The 19,885-nt window shown below is 39.0% G+C and overlaps 1 protein-coding gene across 2 annotated transcripts; it reads right to left on the minus strand.

Moving 5' to 3' along the window:
* Positions 1-1,157: 1,157 nt before the first annotated feature.
* LOC133699634 (uncharacterized) lies at positions 1,158-19,540 on the minus strand. 2 transcript variants are annotated; one of them, XM_062122971.1, is made up of 15 exons: positions 19,086-19,540; positions 13,884-18,837; positions 13,589-13,774; positions 12,631-12,745; positions 11,127-12,183; positions 9,819-10,266; positions 9,449-9,502; positions 6,530-9,368; positions 6,328-6,441; positions 5,713-5,843; positions 4,343-4,435; positions 3,885-4,154; positions 3,139-3,784; positions 2,304-2,379; positions 1,158-2,217 (listed from the first exon to the last, which is right to left on the minus strand). In XM_062122971.1, exons 1-15 carry the CDS (start codon positions 19,370-19,372, stop codon positions 2,097-2,099), a joined length of 11,391 nt encoding a protein of 3,796 aa, XP_061978955.1. In that variant the 5' UTR covers positions 19,373-19,540; the 3' UTR covers positions 1,158-2,096. The 2 variants fall into 2 exon arrangements, with proteins under 2 accessions (XP_061978955.1, XP_061978956.1); XM_062122972.1 differs by having other exon boundaries at positions 1,158-2,196; positions 19,086-19,539.
* Positions 19,541-19,885: the final 345 nt, after the last annotated feature.

Genomic DNA, 19,885 nt, shown 5'->3' on the forward strand with positions numbered 1-19,885 from the left:
ACTTGGTTGAAAATTTAGTTTTATAGTTTTTTTTTTAAAACAACGTTGATTGCTAAAGTGTTTCCCCACATGATTTTTTTTGTTATAATTTTTTTCAAAATTGTCTTTATCGATTTTATTATTTTTAATATTGAGCTGGTTAAAAATTACAACTGTAGATTTTCTCATGAAACACTATAGATTGCTACAATGTTTTCCTGCATAGTTTTTTTTTTCTTTTCGTTTTTTTATGATTTTTTAAAAAATTATCTTTATTGATTTAATTTTTTTAATATTGAGTTGATTAAGAATTACAATTGTATATTTTCTTACAAAACAATATAGATTGCTGCAGTGTTTCCTCACATGATTTTTTTCCTTTTATTTTTTTTATGATTTTTTTTTAAAAATTATCTGTTTATTTTTTTTTTAATATTCAACTGGTTAAAAATTTAGCTTTGTAATTTAATTTTTTTAAAAAATATTATAAATTATAATAGTATTTTTCTATATAACTTTTTTACTCATGATAATATATAAGCATATCATGAGTCCGTGGCAACACACAGTCATAGCAACTAGTGTGTGTGTGTATATATATATAGGAAATTCCTAGATTTAGGAACCGAGCGCCTCTTTCAAAGTTGAATTTAATGTGGTCTCGTGATATAGGAATTGAAGTGATTGTTTGTATTTTATAGTAATTTTTGTTTTGTTGAAAAATATATTAAAATAATATTTTTTTTATTTTTAAAAAATTATTTTTAACATCAAAATTATTTGAAAATACTGAAAAAATATTAATTTAAAATAAAAAAATAAAAATAAAAATAATTTTAAAACCCAAAAGGTTATAATTTCTGAGAACGGCAAAAGTAAGGATGCCCAATTGTAACCTGCCTAAAAGTTACAGATGATGTCTAGAAATGGTTAAAATTGAAAAAAAATAAAAAAGATCTATAATGGATGATCAGATGAAACATTTGGTTCGATGAGCCTCCTGTTGCTCCGATTTTAGCAAAGAAAAACAATTCTTCACTTTTTAACGCAAGACAAGCTACCACCATGCAGCCTCTGGATGCTAACAAGGTTGCAGAGACTGGACTGGAGCTCATTTTTAGTCAGGATAGAAAAAGATGGATGATGATGCCATAAACCAAGAAAAACACTCGAGTCAGTAAGTAGAATAATAATTGAATATTTGAGCGACGGAGATTATGAAGATAGGAGACCTATCCAACAACACTCCAAACATAACGCGATTAAGTAGAAGAATGTTTGGGGTCGAGCAGCATCACTGAAAGCAAATGCTCTCCTCATGGAACCCACTGAATTAGGTGAAACATTCACAGCAAGGTCTTGGAAAACATTTGCAAAGAAGAAACAGCCGCGCTAGCTAGGGGCAATTACAACTTCGAAATAAATCTAACTATACACTATGCAATGGAGATGTTGGTTACTTGATTTCCAGAGTACTTTTGAAGGAAAGTGCGATTTGATACTTGCAAGTAACCGATCTGACTGTGAAGCAACATGCCAGAGGGTTGCTCAAAACCAAAATCTTGTGATGCAGATGAGACACCATTTGCTTCTTCGGCCATGAACACAAAAGGCTGTGAATTGATTAGTTGAAACCACCTCGGCAGCAATTGTGCGAAGGAACTGCATCTCCAAAATTTGAGTCCCGGTGGAAACTCTAGTGCTGGTGAAAAGTAGACCAGTTGGAATCTCACAGGCCACATCACAGTTAAGATGAGACATATCTTGTTTAGGCCTGGCTTGGAGGATGCTTTCTACCTCAAAAGCGGCTGATTCTTGAAAGGGCAGGCATATGCCAACATCACACATATGGATAGCAACTTTTAAAGTGCCCGTGGCCAATTTATCAGAATCTCTAACCAAATTGGCAACGACAGCTCCTGCAAAGGGAATCATTGATCCTGAAGCCAAAAGATTGGGCCTTATGAGGCAACAATTCCAGCCGTTTGATTCCCAGGCAGGGAAACGTTTCAGGATATGAGCCTGCCCATTCAATGTTATGAACAAACGAATCACCATATAAATTCCTGACCGCATCACATTAGAATTTTGACTGCTTTTAGGCAGACTTCAGAAGTTCAAATCCATGGTGTCCAACCCTCATACATGTTGCAAAGATTATCTACACTCATTGCTTGCTTCAGCAGATGATCCACTTGCTCTTCAATACTAATTTCTCTGAGACACGAGAAATGGTTCCTTTAGGAGAGGAAAAGGAGGGAAAGAATATGAACCTTCGGATATAAATCCACTGAAGAGTACAGATTTTAAAAGAAACCAAGTACCTGTTGTTCGCAATATCTTGACCATCTATTTTCATCTCAATCCTCCTTAGCACTGACAAAGCATAAGCATTTTTACCTGCAAAATTGTTGCAAGATGATTGATCAAGAGATAACTACTTGTTTCTTCATTCAATTTGAGAAGGAACTAAAAGGCAAGGCCAATTTAACAAGCTAAAAATTATGTTATATAATATATGACATCTGTAATGCGCAATTAGTCATGAAATGAGCAATCCATGTCACTTGTTTTTACCATACGATTCGCTAAGATTCGCTAAGAAGTATATTTTGGACCACATCAGTGTTTCTACATCTCTGAAATATCTTTTTCCCCAAAGTGTTTTCTTACAATGATAGATATTGCTTAAATATATAATACATACTCAAATCTAAACTACAGGCTATATTTTTATGGGCTTGGACACGAAGATCCTTGCATAAAAAGATTCTCACTAATTAGTTTCAAACCTTTTGGGGATGTCAAACCTTATTACCTTTGGACACAGATTATTCCTGTAATTCAACTTGCTAGTATTATGAGATCTAATTTCATATTCTTATGGCAAAATAGTGACCAAAAGTTAGTGTTCAAATATGCATAATTATTGTGATTACTCAATGGGTGATGAAAATTAACAGTTTCAACTTTCAACTTAAGAACTTTTGAAAGGGTTTGATTTTTAAAGATCCCATCCAAACAGGTTCCATACCTCAAAGATCTCATCCAAACAATACTCATGCACGTTCATGGGCACCCCACACAGATATATGTTAGCACTTAGAGCAGATATAGAATTTGAAAGGCAGTAACAGATAGACTTGTATCAGACATTACCCTTGGCCACTCGACTGCCGGTCTGCAGATTAGGATGAGGAGATTCTTGATTTTCATCTTCAATTTTAACTTTGTTTAATGAGGACACCTCATCATTTTTGCCCTCAAATTTCTCCTTTGAGCTCTCATCATCCAAAGGTTGTGAAGGCTCGACAGCGACATTTACAGCTTCATCACTTGGTGGTGCCACAGAATTCAGATGTTCAGTTAGCTCACCAATTCCTGTGACAGAATCATTGTTACTATTAAATCCTGATTGACCAGGGTCTGAGATTTTCTGGCAACCAGTTTGAGAAGATGGTGCAGAATTTAGATGATAAGTCGCGACCCTGACACCAGATCCACAAGGGGATTGTCTTATTAGTTCTTCTGGATCATGTAAGCTGTCTGGAAAACTTGCTTCGGCTGAGGTAATGCCAGATTCTGAGCTGCTGCTGTATATGCTATCTGGTGGGGATATCCATCCTTTATCTTGCAAGGAAAGTCCACTATCATTAATGAGATCTTTAGCACTCCCATTGTCTGATATAGAGAAGCTCTCTCTTCCCTTGTCATCGAATGCATTAGCACCATTGTCAAGATCCGTCCCAGACAAACTAATTCCCTGTGACTTGACATCCTGGCTTTCTGCTAACCCTTCAAGAGCCTGTCAAAAAAGTAAATAACATGAGGATGCTATGCTCAGTAATCTAACTGTTATCAAATTGTAACATCAAAAGGCATTAATCTCGGGCACAAGACTTTACTTTATGAAGATTGCCAGCATGGAGACTAGCAGTTTGTGCAAGCCTTGTCAGCATCGAATGCAGTCCCTTCGCAGATGATGCAAGTGAAGGTACCAAGGGGTTAAATTTCTCGATAGCCTCTTTAATTCTCAAGCAGTAAGACTGGTAAATGGCTTGACCATGAATAGGAGATACTTCCATCTTGGTCTCTCTTTCCCTGGTCATAGCATCTGTCATAGCAGTCACATCATTCGACAATAAAGATTCAAGTGGAAGAAGAATTGCATTTGCCTGCCCAAAATCAGAACAAAAAAAAAATCAGCAGATACATTCATGACTCCATAACACACCTATATAAAAAACAAGACAACAGTTCAATTTAATTTAGTTATAAAAGTAAGACACCAATAATACAGAGATTGATTTTAGCTCAAAAGCATGCGCTCAAGAAATCACAGAATATGAATTGAGAAGAACACCTTAGATAGATCTTCCATGAGAGAGCAGTGGAATGCAACAGCCTCCTTTCCCAGAGTATGAACATCATGCAGATCTTCAGTTATGGCCAGAACCTAAAGAGAATCATATAACATTACTAACAGCATATAAATTTTAACCATAAGCAGCAGCAATTCCCAAGTCACAATTGTCCATGAGAATAGCAGCTGCAAAAGTAAAAGAATAAGACACAAATTTGATGAAAGGGCATACATAGAAACTGATAATCAGCGCTTTAGTGGGTAACAATCAACAAAAGATGCCATCCTAAGTTTGTGAACAACAATTACACAACAATATATGATCATGGTCTTGTGAATGAAATTTCATTGTATTGACATGCAATTGTAACTAGATTCATAGACAAATTACTATGAATCTCATAACTGATGCCAGAAAACAGGATTGAGCGAAGATCACCTCAACTAGTTTGGGGATTAAGATTTAGATGAACTAACTTGAGTTTAGTTAAAAAGGCTATAAGGGGAAAATCTGTTCTTCTTCAATTTCCATCTATATATCTTTGATTTAAGCGTTCAATATTGCATGATCCTACTACAATGACCAAAGCTCAAATCTTTATAACCTTGTGTATGTGCATGTGTAAGAGAACACACTTGAACACTTGATAATTAGCTTGGCAATCTACATTCTACAGCACCTGGGCAAATGGCATTGTAGTTAAGATAAATCGGAATTGATCCTAAGGGGAAGGATCCACTCATTAGCCCAAAGAGAATAGCTAGAGCATGCCAGTATTTGGACAGTCGTCTGAAACTATGTGATTTATTTCGATGTTCTCACAACTACTCAACACTACCATCCACTTAAAAATATATCTAAAAAATAGATAGTAGTCACAGTACCGAAAACATTATTGGGTGTGTGACTTGCTATCTAACACTAAACCCCGCCTTATCCCCAGCATGTCATATTAAGTGAATGTTCCAGTAAAGCATAATGTTTCACTTAGCTGCAGGTTTTGTATCAGGGTAGACATCAGATACTGCTCTTGCAATTCAAAATCAAGTACCACAAATGTGGATAACTACAATATATTTCCCCATACAGTACCAGCTGCAAAAGTATTCCAGTCTTACCTCTACCCACTGTGACAAATGCATGCGCAAAGTCACAAAGCAGAAAACAAAAAATGATGCTAAATGTCAGAAACCTATACTGTCCTACTAACAGGAAGCTATGTTGAATCCCACTGGTTACAATGTGGATGAAGTCCTGTTTAGAAGTGATCAAAAAGGGGCCTAGGCCATTTGTAATGTGCTGATCAAGGTTGGCCAGTGTACACACACCAGATAGAGAGAAAAAAGATTGTTGTCAACTATTGCAATACCTCTTCAAGCATGCTACCAGATTCAGAAGTCAAGGCTGTATGGCCCTTTGAGATGCGACTAAAGGCAGATAGTGCCACACTGACTTCATATGCACAGTCCCTCATTGCAAGAACAATGTTTTGTAAATCACCTGCAGAAGACAAAGATCAGGATATCAAGTCACAAACATTTTGTAGAAAGAGCAAAGACATAAGAGAAATTAAAATTCCTTTGCAGATAATGGATTATAGGGGAGATTTAACAGGGAAAGATGCAGGGTGGATTGGCACTCTATTCCATTGTGGGTCATATGGAATTCATGGTGAGGGAGGAATGACCAGATTTAATAGGCTACTAAACCTCTGTTGCATAAGCTAAGTTACCGTTCTTGAACTTGTTATCTCAGTGCCTTCTGGTGTTCTCATTCCCTATTTCCATTCTAAAGTTATTAAAAGTTGTGGTGTTCACCATTTAGTTCATTGTTTCTGTTGGTATCTGTCTTGGGATTCTCTACCATACCTCGCCTGTACTAGGGTTCTGTTCTTAACTTTTCTTAAATATGCATTACTATGATGCTTACATGTGCAGATAAGGGAAAGGAAAGGAGTTTGTTCTGAAAAATAGAGGACTGTAACCTGAAGCTGACTTTGCTTTAAGAGATGCATTGCAGAGTTCATTAGCAACTGCATACATGCCATTGGAAGCAGCTTCCATACTGCTTTGTGCAAGCTTCCACTCTTGTTCGGTGCCTACATTCATCAACAGATAATAAGTTCACTCCATATCGAAGTGGAATTTCTATTCATAAGCTAGCCATTTTGTGAAACAGGAACTCACGAGTAAAAGAATGATAGGAAACCTCCAACTTTATTAGTGCATTCAAGTAAGCTTGCTGCCATGTCCTGCCATCAGCAACACTTCTTGCTGGATAAACCTCTCCTGGTATCTGAAAAATCCCATCTCTTGATGCTTCAAACTCCAATATAGACATGCAAATTTTAAGAATATTTGATGCCTTTTCTCTAGCTTCCCACAGCAATTGCTGTCGCCTCATTAGATGGTCATGGAATTCAGGAGGAATTCCTGAAGTTTTGGTTGAAGTATTTCCAGTTGTGCTGGAATTTGGTCCACCACAAGCCCATCCCATTGCTCTCTCAAGCTGCCCTTCTGCCACAACAGAATTTCGTTCACAAGCTTGCAGGCAGTCCATTGACCTAGCCATTTTTGTTATGGCTGATTGCAACCCTTCCAGCAGATTAGGTCTGCTGAGGTTTAGGATAATGGGATATAAGTTATCTTCATTGGAAAGGAACTTTTGAAATGTGACTCTGCTCTTATGTGAAGGGGTCAACCCATCATACATCCATTCCAACTGGACAATTTCCAGGCTATTCTTGTGAAGAGCCTCTTTGAGTTCATTTACCTGTCTTTTCATGACAGAAGCTGCTGATCTTGCTGCTCTAGCAGTCTCATGAGCATTGCAGTATTCCTCAAGCATGAGCTGCACCTTCCTGATGGCGCCGATATCCTTTTTCACTTGGTCAAGAGAAAGATCCTTTGTTGCTTCTGACAATTGCTCATTCTCTTTATCTAACCAAGCTAAGAAAGCAGGAGCAACTCGTTCCTTCAGGTAGCAACCAACATGTTCACGAAGCTGGATTTCAAGCTTTCTCTTTACAATGTTGAAAAGCTGGTCGAATCCTAAATTTTGATCCACAAATGAAGCAACATCATGTATGCATGAATCAAGAAAAAAATCAACAATGCAAACTTTCCAAATGAAAAATATGTGGCTCTTCAGTAAGCCACCGAACTTCCAGATGTATTCAGATATTGAGTGCCCAGAACTCATCAAATCTGCCAAGTTAACAAATTCATTTGAGGGAGAAGCAGCAGAACCACCAGAGGACAACACTTTATCAATTGATTCCAAATCAGAGAAGGGTTTTATTAGTGTGGACAGAAGAGCTTTGCTTCCAAACACTTGTGGTTCCCTTACCTCTTCAGCACCAAGTATAGATTGAAATTGGCATTCAGAAGAAACCAAGACATTTTTTATATCAGCTTCTCTCTTTACAAGGGAAGTAGCTCGCATCTCCCTCTGGTTCCATGCTTGATGGAGCTGGTCCAGCTGTGCCCTACAAGCTTCTTCCTGGGAGGCAAGCTCCTCTGCCTCTTCCCAAGACAGATGATCTCTGCCTTTCATAGCAGCTTCCTCAAGAGCCAACCGCTGCTCAGTAATAAGGCCAACCTTAACAAAGTAGTTCTTTTCTAGTTCAACCAAGGATGCCCTTTCTAATTCAACTTCCAAGAATTGCTCCAATGCTGTATCAATGGATCCTCGGATTTGAGAGATAAACCCAAATGCATCCATAACTTCTGAATTCAATGAAACAGCAGATCTCATGACATCCAATAAAGCACCTTCAGTCATTTTCCCAACCAAGCTCTTGCAGGAAAGTAAAGTGGATTTGAATGTGGATGCCCAGTTTCTTTCAGAATAAAATTTTGCATGGTATACATCTGCATTCACACTAGGTATGTCCCTACCAATAAAGTGCCGTAATTCACTAACAAATCCAGCTACAAGTACACATTTCTCTATCTGTTCTTCAAACTCGCAGAAGATAGATCTAAATCTGTCATTTGCATGCCTTCCTCCTCCAAAATTACTGAATATGTCTAGTACCCTATGCCTTACTTCATTATACAAGGACCTTACAGCTATATTTAAAACAGATAATACCTTCTCCTTCTTGTCTTCCAGGTCCACTGGTAACCTGGCATCCCTAGTTGCATCGTATTTCAATTGTCCTGGTTGACTAGTAGAATTAGTGTCTTCTTTCCTCACCAAACCAGCAGACTGCATGTATTTCATAAAAGCAGACAGAAGACGATCCTTAGCTTTTGATTCAGTCTCTGAGCCAATAGAGTTTACTAACTCAGCACACTCTTCTTCAACTTTATTAATCTCTGTAGCGTATTTATCTACCTTTAGACAAATATCATCATGAATGTGTTTAACAGAATCAAGATCATCTGCATGTACTTTAGCAACGAGTTCAGCAGCCTGACTTTTGGCAAGAGAGAGTAAATCAGAGGAAAGGGCATTAGAAGACAGCTGCAACACTTGAACCCAGCCATGTACTGTACTAGTTGAAACATAATTCAGAGGTAGGATTCTTTGCAAAGCCAATGAATATGCTTGGATTCCAGTTAGAGCAGATGAGAGTCCATGATCCAGCTCAGCTATGAGCTGAGAAACTTCCCTGTCCATATCCTGGCATTGTGCTTGAGTGGGCTCAGGAACAATGGTCAGTGGAATTCCAGCCACCAGGACTGCAGATGTAAGCGACAAAGCATCAGCCATACTGCTCAGCTTTATGCAGGAATTTATTTCTGGAAGCAAATTGCTCCGCAAAGCTTCGAGGACCCTTCCATGTTGCTCCATCCATGTTACAGCTTCTTGAGCCTTCTCAGATATTACACCTGTTGCTTGAGTGAATTCTCGAGCCTGAATTTCAAATGATGCACGGGCTTTCTCCAAATTACTAGTTGCTTCAGCAACAATCGACTTTGCAGATGTCTCATGCAAAATAAGACTAGACCTTTCTTGATCAGCTCGATAAAACAGAGTAGAGGCAAGCTCATACTGATTTAGAACATCAGCAAACCCCTGGAACATAAAGAAGAAATCAATCATTCAAAATGATAAAAAATAGCAATAGCACAAACTATGCTGCTAGTATCCATTACCTCAAGAGCAGAATCAACAGCTGGTAAGGTAGCCAATAAAATATCATGATGCTCCTGTCATAATCAGAAGGCATCAAGCATTACCCATATGTCAACAATCCAAGATAAAACCATGATAGAATAGTAACATAACAATGATTTATAAATTAAAGTTCCACAGCTAGTTGGATCAGGAATGGTGGTCGAGAGGATTTTGAAAATTATAGACGGGTTGAATTACAAACAATGCAGTATATACAAAATATTCTACATTAAAATCCTGAGCAAATTGCAAACACTACCAATTACCAAGATCACAAAACGAGTGACATGATTTCAGAGATAATTTGAATATGGTGTACACAAGCTGAAGTTTATTGAAACTAAATACCTGCAGCGGAACACGGATTTCTTGCACTCGAGATGCAAACAAACTCAAGCTAACTGCCAACTCCATGCCCTTTCTTTCTTCACCCCCAATAGCTGCTTCATCATGAAAATCACCTCGCGTCCATTCCACAAGGGGATCCCAAACAAAAACCTCTAACAACATCAAGAGTACATCCTTGTTTTTCCTCAGAACACCAACAACTGCTTCACAATTTGCTCTGAAGGTACCTTCCACTCCAGTCAATCCCAAAGCAGCTTCAAGCATCTGGGTAAGGCGGAATGGAACAATCTCTGGCACCTTTAATCTTTGCCCCTTATCAAAGCAAACATTATAATCAATGTGCACAATATCCCCACTACAAAAATCTACGAGAATATTATCCAGATGTCTATCTCCAAGACCCAGAATGTGGCCCACCATACTCATGGCTGCAACACTTCCAGAGTACCTACAAGTGCAGAACCGAAGTGGTTTAGTTTTGAGCAGCCATGAATGCAATGCCACTCAAAAACAAAAACGTGACAGAACTACTTCACAACTCTACTTTCTCTGTGTCAATTCTGCAGTACCACTCATCTACCACTTCATATATTCATTAAGGTATATCTAGTGAAGGAGAACCAGATAGAAATCTGAAACTAATCTGGCCTAAAATTTGTAACCAAATCTTGGTTAAATAAATTTTCAACAATATCCTCCTTCTCATGCATGCAGTGCAGTAACAGCAAATCATCACAGAGTATGTTGCAATTAATGTCCGTCTAAAAATTCTCCATGGTTTATTATTGCATGCAGGACAATCGTGAAACACATATAGAGGAAAAAATATGCTAAAGAAAGAATTTAGTACTATGAGCTGAGGGGTGTCGATTAAAAAAAAAAAATTGGCAAAACAGGAGATAAATATAAGATACAAATGAATGCATCTGTGGCAAGTTAGAGGTGGAACTAATACAAGCAGTTAGGGAAGCTATCTAGGATGATTGAATCATAAGCAATGAGAACAAATTAGTGAAAGTGCCACAATCATAAGAGGAAGGCTCATAATAATGTGGGCCAACACAGTGAGTATAGAACATACTTGATTTGGATGGCTCTATCTAAAGCGGAATGACAAAAGATTCCAATTTCCTCAAATAGTTGAAGTTAAGGTTCTATTTTCAATTAAAACAAGTAGCATGGTTGTTTAAGTAATCCAACTAGGATGGATGAAAGTTTGCTACAGCCTTCTAATTATATATAATGTACAAAGCCTGCACTTGGAAGGAGGAAACTTGAAAGAGATTTTCCAAGTTTGTTAACAAATACCTCCTCAATTTTGAGCTGAAGGCTTTGAACCCTTCACTGGCACACCAAAGTTCTTGATGAAGCAGCTGTCTTGGAACCTCCTTTATTAAGTCAAGTAGAACCTTACGTTTGACATCATGGGGCCAGTCTCTTCGTGAAATGACTCTCCTGATGCCTTTCTCTTTAAGTGCAGGTATGATTTTACCATAGAACATATCGCTTGGTCGGGGAACAGGTGGAGGAACAGGATTTTTTGAATTGGCTGGAGCCATTGATGAGAGTTGTGCCAGCTGCACGCGGTTTTGCCAAGACTTAAAGACACTATATATGCTCACCACATTGTCCACCCACTGAATAAGACCAGCCCTGCCACTGATTGGAGTCACTGAATAGTAACGTACATCAAGCAAATGCCTAGAAGTTGCAGAAGATGAACGCAGAAAACCATTTATAGCCTGCAGAAGCTGCATGATTCTCGCATCAAGACGTAAATCTTCTCGCCCTTTCAAAAGATAAGTGTACTTTCGACCATCTGAACCAAGTATAGCAAGTTTCTTAGGTTTTGTTTTGGTTGACAAGATAGTCAGTTGTTCAGAGAAAGAAGTGATTGTAACAATTCCCTGGAGACTTGTAGTGGAACTTCTGTCAGATTCAGATACTGTGACTTGCTTCTCAAGACCAGGCATTGGGACATCAGACGATGACAACAAAGCCAGTTGGGGTGCAACTTCACCTAGAGATATTGACGACTTTCTTTGATAAGATGCCAAGGAAGCAGCAATATCATCAAATGGCCGCCACACTTCTCCTAGTGCACCAGCAGAAGCCGGTGGAGTCTTAAATGACAGAATGGCTGATTTCAGATGTTCTCTATACTCCCCATGGAACCATAATTCATGAGGTGTCTCTGGTTTCCGAGAAGTAGAAGCAAGGCGGCGTTCCAAGGCCACAACAATGGGGGCCATCATGGCTGAGTATTTAGCAGCATTAATTTTGTTCTTCTCACTTTGACTTAGAGTTGCATTCTCTGCTATTCGCGCAACTTCCTCTTTCAGCACATTTATGCGTCTCATCACATCTGAAAGAAAATGCAGTTAGATAGCCCCATAAAAAAAAAAAAAAAAGCTTTGGAAAACAAATTGCAAAGTAGCTAGTAGAAATGAAAACCCACAATCAGTTATGCCAAAAGCATGTAAGGAACTTGGAGATTATGACACAACCTTGCAAGAATTCATGGTTGCAATTGAGGAATATGCCATATAAAAACAATACACCTATTTGTTTCATGTTAACCATGTGAAATTTGGACAACAGTTTCTGGAGTGCAGCTTCAGGTTCCAACAAACACAATGATCCATTATAGAATTAGTTTTGCATGTTACACACTTTAGTCAATCATCCATATAGAAGTGCCCGAAATCACAACATAAAACTCAACTCTGATGCATCATGGAGTCATGAAAAGCTTAGTTTAAAATGGGTGCTCCCAGCAACAAAAACCTAATTGTGGTAAAACTACATTTACCTGCATGCAGATCTTGAAGTGTGCTGAGCCATAGTTCCTCCCAAAGAACAGTTACATTTTCAAGCTCATTTATCATGAGTTGAACATCTTGAATTAATTTTGGGTAAAGCTCTCTCTGCATGAGATGAAAAATATGTTCATATCCTGAACGTGAAAAACCAGGACAATCCAACACAAAGCCTCAAGGAGTTAAGAGTAAAAAACCAGAAAATTAAGACGATACTCAGATACATTTTTTTATGAGCAGAGATGCACTGATGTATCTCAAAGAAGCTGCATATTTCAGAAACATTTGCCTTAGAATTGTTGCTTTCATGATAATTTATTTAAACCCACATAAAATTGGTGTAACATCCCCAACCCCAAACTTTGACATCTTAGCTTCCAAACTTTCAAGTTTTTTAAATAAAGGACATGATAGAAAGAGATCACCATGAAACTAAAACTAATGCGTCATTTGCAATCTTGAGGCATGCAAAATGATTTGCTACTAAGCTTCAACTATACAAGCCACCCCACTCTACCTTCTCCATGTTTCCTTTTCATTTCACCTATCATTGCCTCTTTAACCTCTTGCATCTCCATGGGCAAGTATTCTTTCCTTCAACAAAACTTCCAGCAAGATCTTCATAGCAATGAGCTTTATTATTGACAACACGGATACAAACTCTTTGAGCTCAAAATCATCAGGCAATAATGTCTGATTAAGACCCTATGCAGACAACAATTTCAATCTTTTTAAAACACAACCAGCTCCCAATCATGTATATCCATCAGTTTTTTTCCATGTAGACTACTTATAACTGCAGCCTAGATAAACCACATTGATGGGCACAGGCTACAACACATTTATTCAGGTTACCAGACTAAATGGTAACAGTAATCCATATCAGATACAAGGTAAAAAAAAAACATATGCAACAGAGTCTAGCAAATTAAATGAAAGAATTTCCATTACCAAACAACCCAGAATGTGTTGAAGCTCCTCTGAAGGCTCCTCATTAGTATTCACATCAACCAGAGTCGGATACACTATGGACCAAGGAGATAGCTTAGCCAACATCATCAATAAACCCTCCAATTGCTTCCGGACCACTTGCTCAGGATGAGAACTTAAACGAGCAAACAATTGGGGAGTTACTTCCTACCAAACAACAGAAGACTTTGTAAGATGTTTTTAGCCAAAAGAGCAAGAAATAAACAGATTACAGGCATCCACTTGCCTTCCAGAATTTTTAAAGAGAGCTACCCACCTGCCATGGCAATAAAGGAATTGATGAAAGAGCTGGTTCAATTGCATCTCTCAACTCAACTCCAAAATTGAGTAGGATATGTAGGAAATACAAGGTAGCCCTCAGAGTATAACTCCCAGTTTTTTGTTTTAAAGACTCGCCCTCAAAGCCAGCTAACTGAGAATCAGAAGCCTTTATAGATGAGTATGTCAGGTATTGCATGAAACCATGGGCTGCATGACCGAAGAGAGAAACTCGCCTCCTTCTCAAAGACCACCATACACTAACTAAATCATTAACTGCAGATGATATGTTGGCTTCTCCTAAGCCGGCATTTACACAAAGGAAAAAATTTCGCAGTTGAGATGCAAGAGTAAAAGAAAGGGAATCGCCACTAGAGTTTTCTGCACCCTGTGCACCAGCTGCAGCTTCAATTAAATCAATTACTTGCTCCACCACTGGTTTATCATTTATTGAATTTTGCACAGAATCAGGCCAAAAAATCCCCTCTCTGCAGTCACTAGAATCGTCACCCTTGTGCTGAAAAAGCCAGAAGACCACAGATTGCACTCTTGTCCTCTCAACTTCAGTTAAATTGAATCTGTCAGGCTGGACTTCTGGAATAAGTACAGGGGAGAAAGAGCACGAGCGAAGAACAGTTTCAGATGGATTAAAGAGAGAATCTGTAGCCTGAGTGAAACACCAAGTGGCATAAGAAATCCATGCCTTGCCCATTGTGGAGCAAAGTTGTGTGGATAACTTTGTAGCTGTGCCCACGATTTCCTCAATGTTCACAACCAGACTAGGTTTGGAGTTGAAATTCTGGACATTGACAAAGTGTCCAACTCTGTCAGGTGAAGCTGCATCATCCATATTAAAATCTGTCAGTATATTGAGAACGATACTTTCCAAACTCAAATCTGGATAATCCTGCCTCAACCACTCTGAAAGTTTCAAGCAAGCCTTAGCCTTCAAAATATTATTATATGAATTAGAAACCATAGATGCAGAAGACAGCATGCAAGGGCGCACGAAAGACCAAAGATTTGCAAAAGCATCTTCAAACTTGTTTTGAGCATGCAGGAGCATGAAGTCCTCATATTGCAACTTTGACAATAGGAAAGAAGAGTTTCTCTCCTCGGAGCAATTCAATGCATGCTCCCTGAGATAATTATTTAGACGGGTTGCTAACATAAGGTTTCCCTGCTTACGGGCTAAACTTGTCAAACTCATAGACAGCTTTAGAGTGACTGGAGAAGTAGGACAGTTGGTTCGATAAATCCGGAGGAGTTTTAACCATGGATTACAATCCTGATGAACTCTGTTTATTAAAGACTGAATCGACTCTACATATGAGCTTAATATTGAGTGATGTTCTTTGGATTTTGCATGGTTGTCCTTAAGCTTGTGACCTCCTTCAACCACAAAGATGCAGTGCAACTGAGTAGCAAATGGTGCTGCCTCCGCCAGACCATCAAGTGGCAAAACAGACAACATTTCCTCCAGCATTAACTTGGCCTTCCATGTTTCCTGTGGTACCTTTTCTACCTTCCCCTCATGGAGAAACAGCATTGCCTGTAAAAGCATTTGCTCACTCCTTTGCAAGGCCAGTTTAGGATCAAGTGTAAGTTCGCTGCTACTTTTAGGTGTCAAATCCAGATATGACCAAGCTGCCTGACAATCTCCCTCATCAAAACGTGCCAAGGCATGAATTGCATTGATTTCATTTCCTGCAGTAGTTAGAGCACCAGAATAACTCTTTCCAGCATGTCTAGAACGCAGTTGCTGCAAATCTGATAACCAGGATTCTAGGGACTTCCAATCAGATACAGCAGTGTAGCTTTCAATAATACGTGAAATAGCAAACTGCACACCATCAGAACCCATAGAGCTCAATGATTCCTCATTCTGAAGCAAGTGAGTGAAGTGTGCAGCAGCCTTCTCATATTGACCTTCAGCCTGGTATGCCAGGCCAGTGATCCATGCAAAAGGCCCTGATATTCCATTATGACTTGGAGACTGGTTCTCATCCATAAGCAAGGAAGAAAATGTCATTGAAGCCCATTGATGCAGACCAATCAAAGCCTTAGGTTCATGACTCCTACATAGAGCCAGTGCTATGTGCTGTAGAACCCTCAAAATGTCTCCAAACAACCTATCCCTGATGCTATGGAGGTTCTCAGATGCCTGTGCCCTGGATTTGTCTTTCAAAGATGAAGATAAGACACTTTTGAGTTCCTGCAAACGTACAGTACAATAGTGAATGGTAGCATCATGACATTGCAGTGCCAAACCCGCATTCATCATTGGCTCACATATACGAGAAAACCACTCCTCGCAAACCTTCTTGTTTGCACGGAAGAACAAGGAGCTTGGGCGAGAAGCAGATGGTAAAATGGCTGACCCTTCATATGCATTATATACATTTTTTTTTAGAGCCTCAACAAAATCCAATAACAACCTCATAGGTAACAAGTGAGCACCAGAAGAGCCTATTATACTTAGGTTTCCATCATTCTGCTCAATATCAAGCTGTAGCACATGTGCAATGTCCAGCAGCATTCTTTCCAGTGCTGCAAAAGTTTGAGTAGGCCCACCAAGATTGGTCCGAAGACGCGTGGCAATACAATATCTAGCTGCTTCATGAATAGCCCACCAAGCACCAGCCAAGTTATCAACTGAGCATATCCTTTCAAGAATATCATCATCCAGTTTTTTGTTCAACCAAAGAACATCAGCAACAAATGTCCGTGTTTCCTCAAGTTGACCCAAAACAAGGTCGTTTGAACTCCGACAGCTATGAATGAGCCGCTGGATCCAAGAAGAAAGAGGCACCTTCCATCTTTGAGAGATGTAACTCAAAATGGAAACAAGTTGCTGTGAGTGCAGTTGCTGTCTTAGTTGCTTCAGGGAAAACACTTGCTTCCAGTTCAAATTTGAACTGTTAAACGAAACAATTGCATTGGACCTATAGGTGCTGGATGTTCCTTGGTCATGTAAACCAAATGCAAACATTGTCATTGGCAAGACATGGGAAAGCAGTCTCACAAATGAATTCTTAATGTCAACATCTGGATCACCAAGCTTTTCCAAAACCACTTCAGCCATGGGATAAAAGTAAATGGGATGTACAAGCCTTGCCTGCAAAAGCGCCTCCAGAACTGATGCAACCTGCAACCTCACCTTCGGTTCACTGTCAAATGCTGCATCAAATACTGAAAATATAATGCTGCCAGTACCACCAGTGTATCCAAATGCTTCATCAAAATAAGTATTCACATTTGAATTTTCATAGATGGCAATAAGATTATTTGAGAATTTTTGGATCCACCCTAAGGCTACCACTTTAACTGTGAGAGGGGCGGAAACATTTATAGCTTTGATGAGGAACGCACTGTACTTCCTTAAATGCTCAATAATCACAGCAGAAATATCATCCCTGAAACCATTTACATTATTCACTTTATAAACAGTGTCATCCAAAGAAGCAGTCTGGGTAGTCTGATTTCTTATGGACCACCTGCTCAAAAATTCAACTGCGGTTAGCCTCTCCATTGTCTGGATAACATTGACCTGTAACTCCACATATGCCTGAATAGGTAAATTAAAGGGATCCAATTTCTCAACAATAAAAGAAGCCAACATATCCGACCTCTTCAGATATATGGCGGCAAGTTCTGGTTGGCAAATCAAGCTGCTGCCCCCACCCAAGGAAACACAAGTCAACAAAACTTTCAAATCAAATTTCATCAATGCTAAAAACTCCATTTTGGAATAGGATTTAGAATCTTTAACACTATAATTTTCATCTCCAAGATTCAAAGTTTCATTTAGCATGGCCTTCAGCAACTCCATCTCTTTGATTAGCACACCAATTGCCTGTTGAACAACTTCATTGTTCCCATGCTGAAGCAAGAAAATATAAGTAGCAGCAGAACTTCCAGTCACCAAATGACTCGGATGCAAACGCAGCTGTGATATGAGCGCATCAAATTGTAATACTTTCTGGGCTGATGATGGGAAAAGACCAAGTTTTTGTAGAGATAACAGCTGAAGATTAGTCTTTAAAACACCATGAACTTGAAAGGAGGTGATCTTCTCAGCCCCGGGTTGTGAATCCAAGCTTTGGAATAAGATATCAAGTGCAAGCGGGTAAAAGGTAGAAAACTTTTCGCATAGTATCTCAGCCAAGAGGGTCAAGCATTTCCACAAATCACCAGTCCATTTTGCCCACCCAAATTTCCTTCCAACCATGGATAAGCATCCCAACAACTGAGGAACCAATGCTCTAAGAGATTCACTTATTTGTTCAAGTAGATTCATTTCCAACAAACCTGAAGCAGTGGACTGCAACACTGTTGTAAAACAAGAAAGGAGTGCCAGCAACCTACGAAATTGTGCTGGTGTTCCACGACTCCCATCCTGAACCAATACATCCATGTCACCCAAAAACTTAGACAACAATCCCAAAGAGAACTGCAAATTCCCCACCCAATGTTTCTGAAACTGCAAGAAACTATCCATGATAACACGCCTGTCTGATTCTGCAAGATCTGGCACCAACACCCAACCAAGAAGTAAATCCACAATATCCAGAAAATGAGGCTGAAAAAACCTAGAAAACTTGATCGAAACCAAAGTCAATACACCCAAAAGCCTATGCAACAAATTCAAGGAGGTTCTCTCATCCTCCAAAAGTTCTTGACATGCTTTGAGGATAGGCAAAGCATATCTCTCAATTCCCACAACATCTCCAACACTAAGAAACTCACGCAACCCTTCCAATGCCAGTTCTGTTGTCCCATCACCCCCACCACCATTGCTAAGCAACGGCAAAGCCCAACCAATGAACCTGTCAACAATACTTCCAAGCATAACATGGTTTTGCCTTCCATTTGATCCAATTAGAATCGCACATATCACAGCACATAATGCCCCATAAGCAGTCGCTGCAGATTGCCTAATGGCATATGACCTGAATCACAGTTACACAACTAGTTGCACTAAGCACTAAATAATTGAATTCAGATTTAGGTAAATTTAGCAACATTTTTTAATTACACTACGCAATTAATAATTTAAATTACATGGTAAATCTCAACTGGCACCGAATAATTTAAATTACTCTAGCGATGGATGATTTATAGGAGAATAATGAAAAATAATTATTTCTTAGAAAAAATGGTTAATGAAAGAATAGAGAGAGAGAGAGAGAGGCGTTACTTGTCAGTTAGGAGTTGATAGAATCCTTGAGAGAGAAAAGAAGCGGAGTGAGAGACAAGGAGTGAATTAGGAGGGTAAACAATAGCGCGGTGGAGTGAGTTAATGGCGCCGAGTCTAGCTGAGTCTTCGTCGTCGGTGTTTTCCGAGTTGGTTGATTTGGCTGTTGTTGAGGCAGGGGTAATTGTTGGGGTGGTGGTGATGGCGGTGGAGGGGGAGGGGGAGTCTTTAGGGAGAGCAGCGGAAAGGAGAGCAGCGAGTTGTTGTTGTTGGTGAAGTCCTTGCATCATTTATTTATTTATTTATTTTGTGGATTTGCTGCTGCATCTCTACGGCATGGCGTGAGAGTGGATTTTGATTCGTTTCGCTGCTTCACCTTCTCTGCTTCTGAGCTCTGCTTCGGTGCATAAAAGAAAAGATGGGTTTTATTGAATAAACTTGACCTCTTTTAAGTCTGAAAAATTGATTTAGACTTGCTTATAAAGTCCAGACGTCGTAAGAATTCCAAGTGAGAAAAACCATTTATGAATATTACGAAATAATCAAATATATTCTGTTAAAAAGACTTATTTATAAATCCTATTCAATATTATATAATTAATTATAATATTTAATAACGAATCAAAACTTCACCGTTTTATCTCTTAGTTAATATTCATTTGTCTTTAATTTAATTTAGCTTCTTTTTTGATTACGACTGGACATTTCTAATCCGGCCACCCCCTTGGCAGATCAGACGTGGACCCTCATGTTTCATCGCCGAAGGTAATTTAGGCACCGGGCAAACCACGACGCAATACCAG

The sequence above is a fragment of the Populus nigra genome, chromosome 7, assembly GCF_951802175.1.
Source record: "Populus nigra chromosome 7, ddPopNigr1.1, whole genome shotgun sequence".
Classification (NCBI taxonomy): Eukaryota; Viridiplantae; Streptophyta; class Magnoliopsida; order Malpighiales; family Salicaceae; genus Populus; species Populus nigra.

Excerpts from the sequence above, each read along its gene's own strand:
- LOC133699634 (XM_062122971.1), bottom strand. The coding sequence starts at position 19,372 with ATGATGCAAGGACTTCACCAACAACAACAACTCGCTGCTCTCCTTTCC. Across the intron at positions 18,838-19,085 it reads TATCAACTCCTAACTGACAA|GTCATATGCCATTAGGCAAT; the intron begins GTAACGCCTCTC and ends ACTGTGATTCAG. Across the intron at positions 12,184-12,630 it reads ACTTCAAGATCTGCATGCAG|ATGTGATGAGACGCATAAAT; the intron begins GTAAATGTAGTT and ends ATTTTCTTTCAG.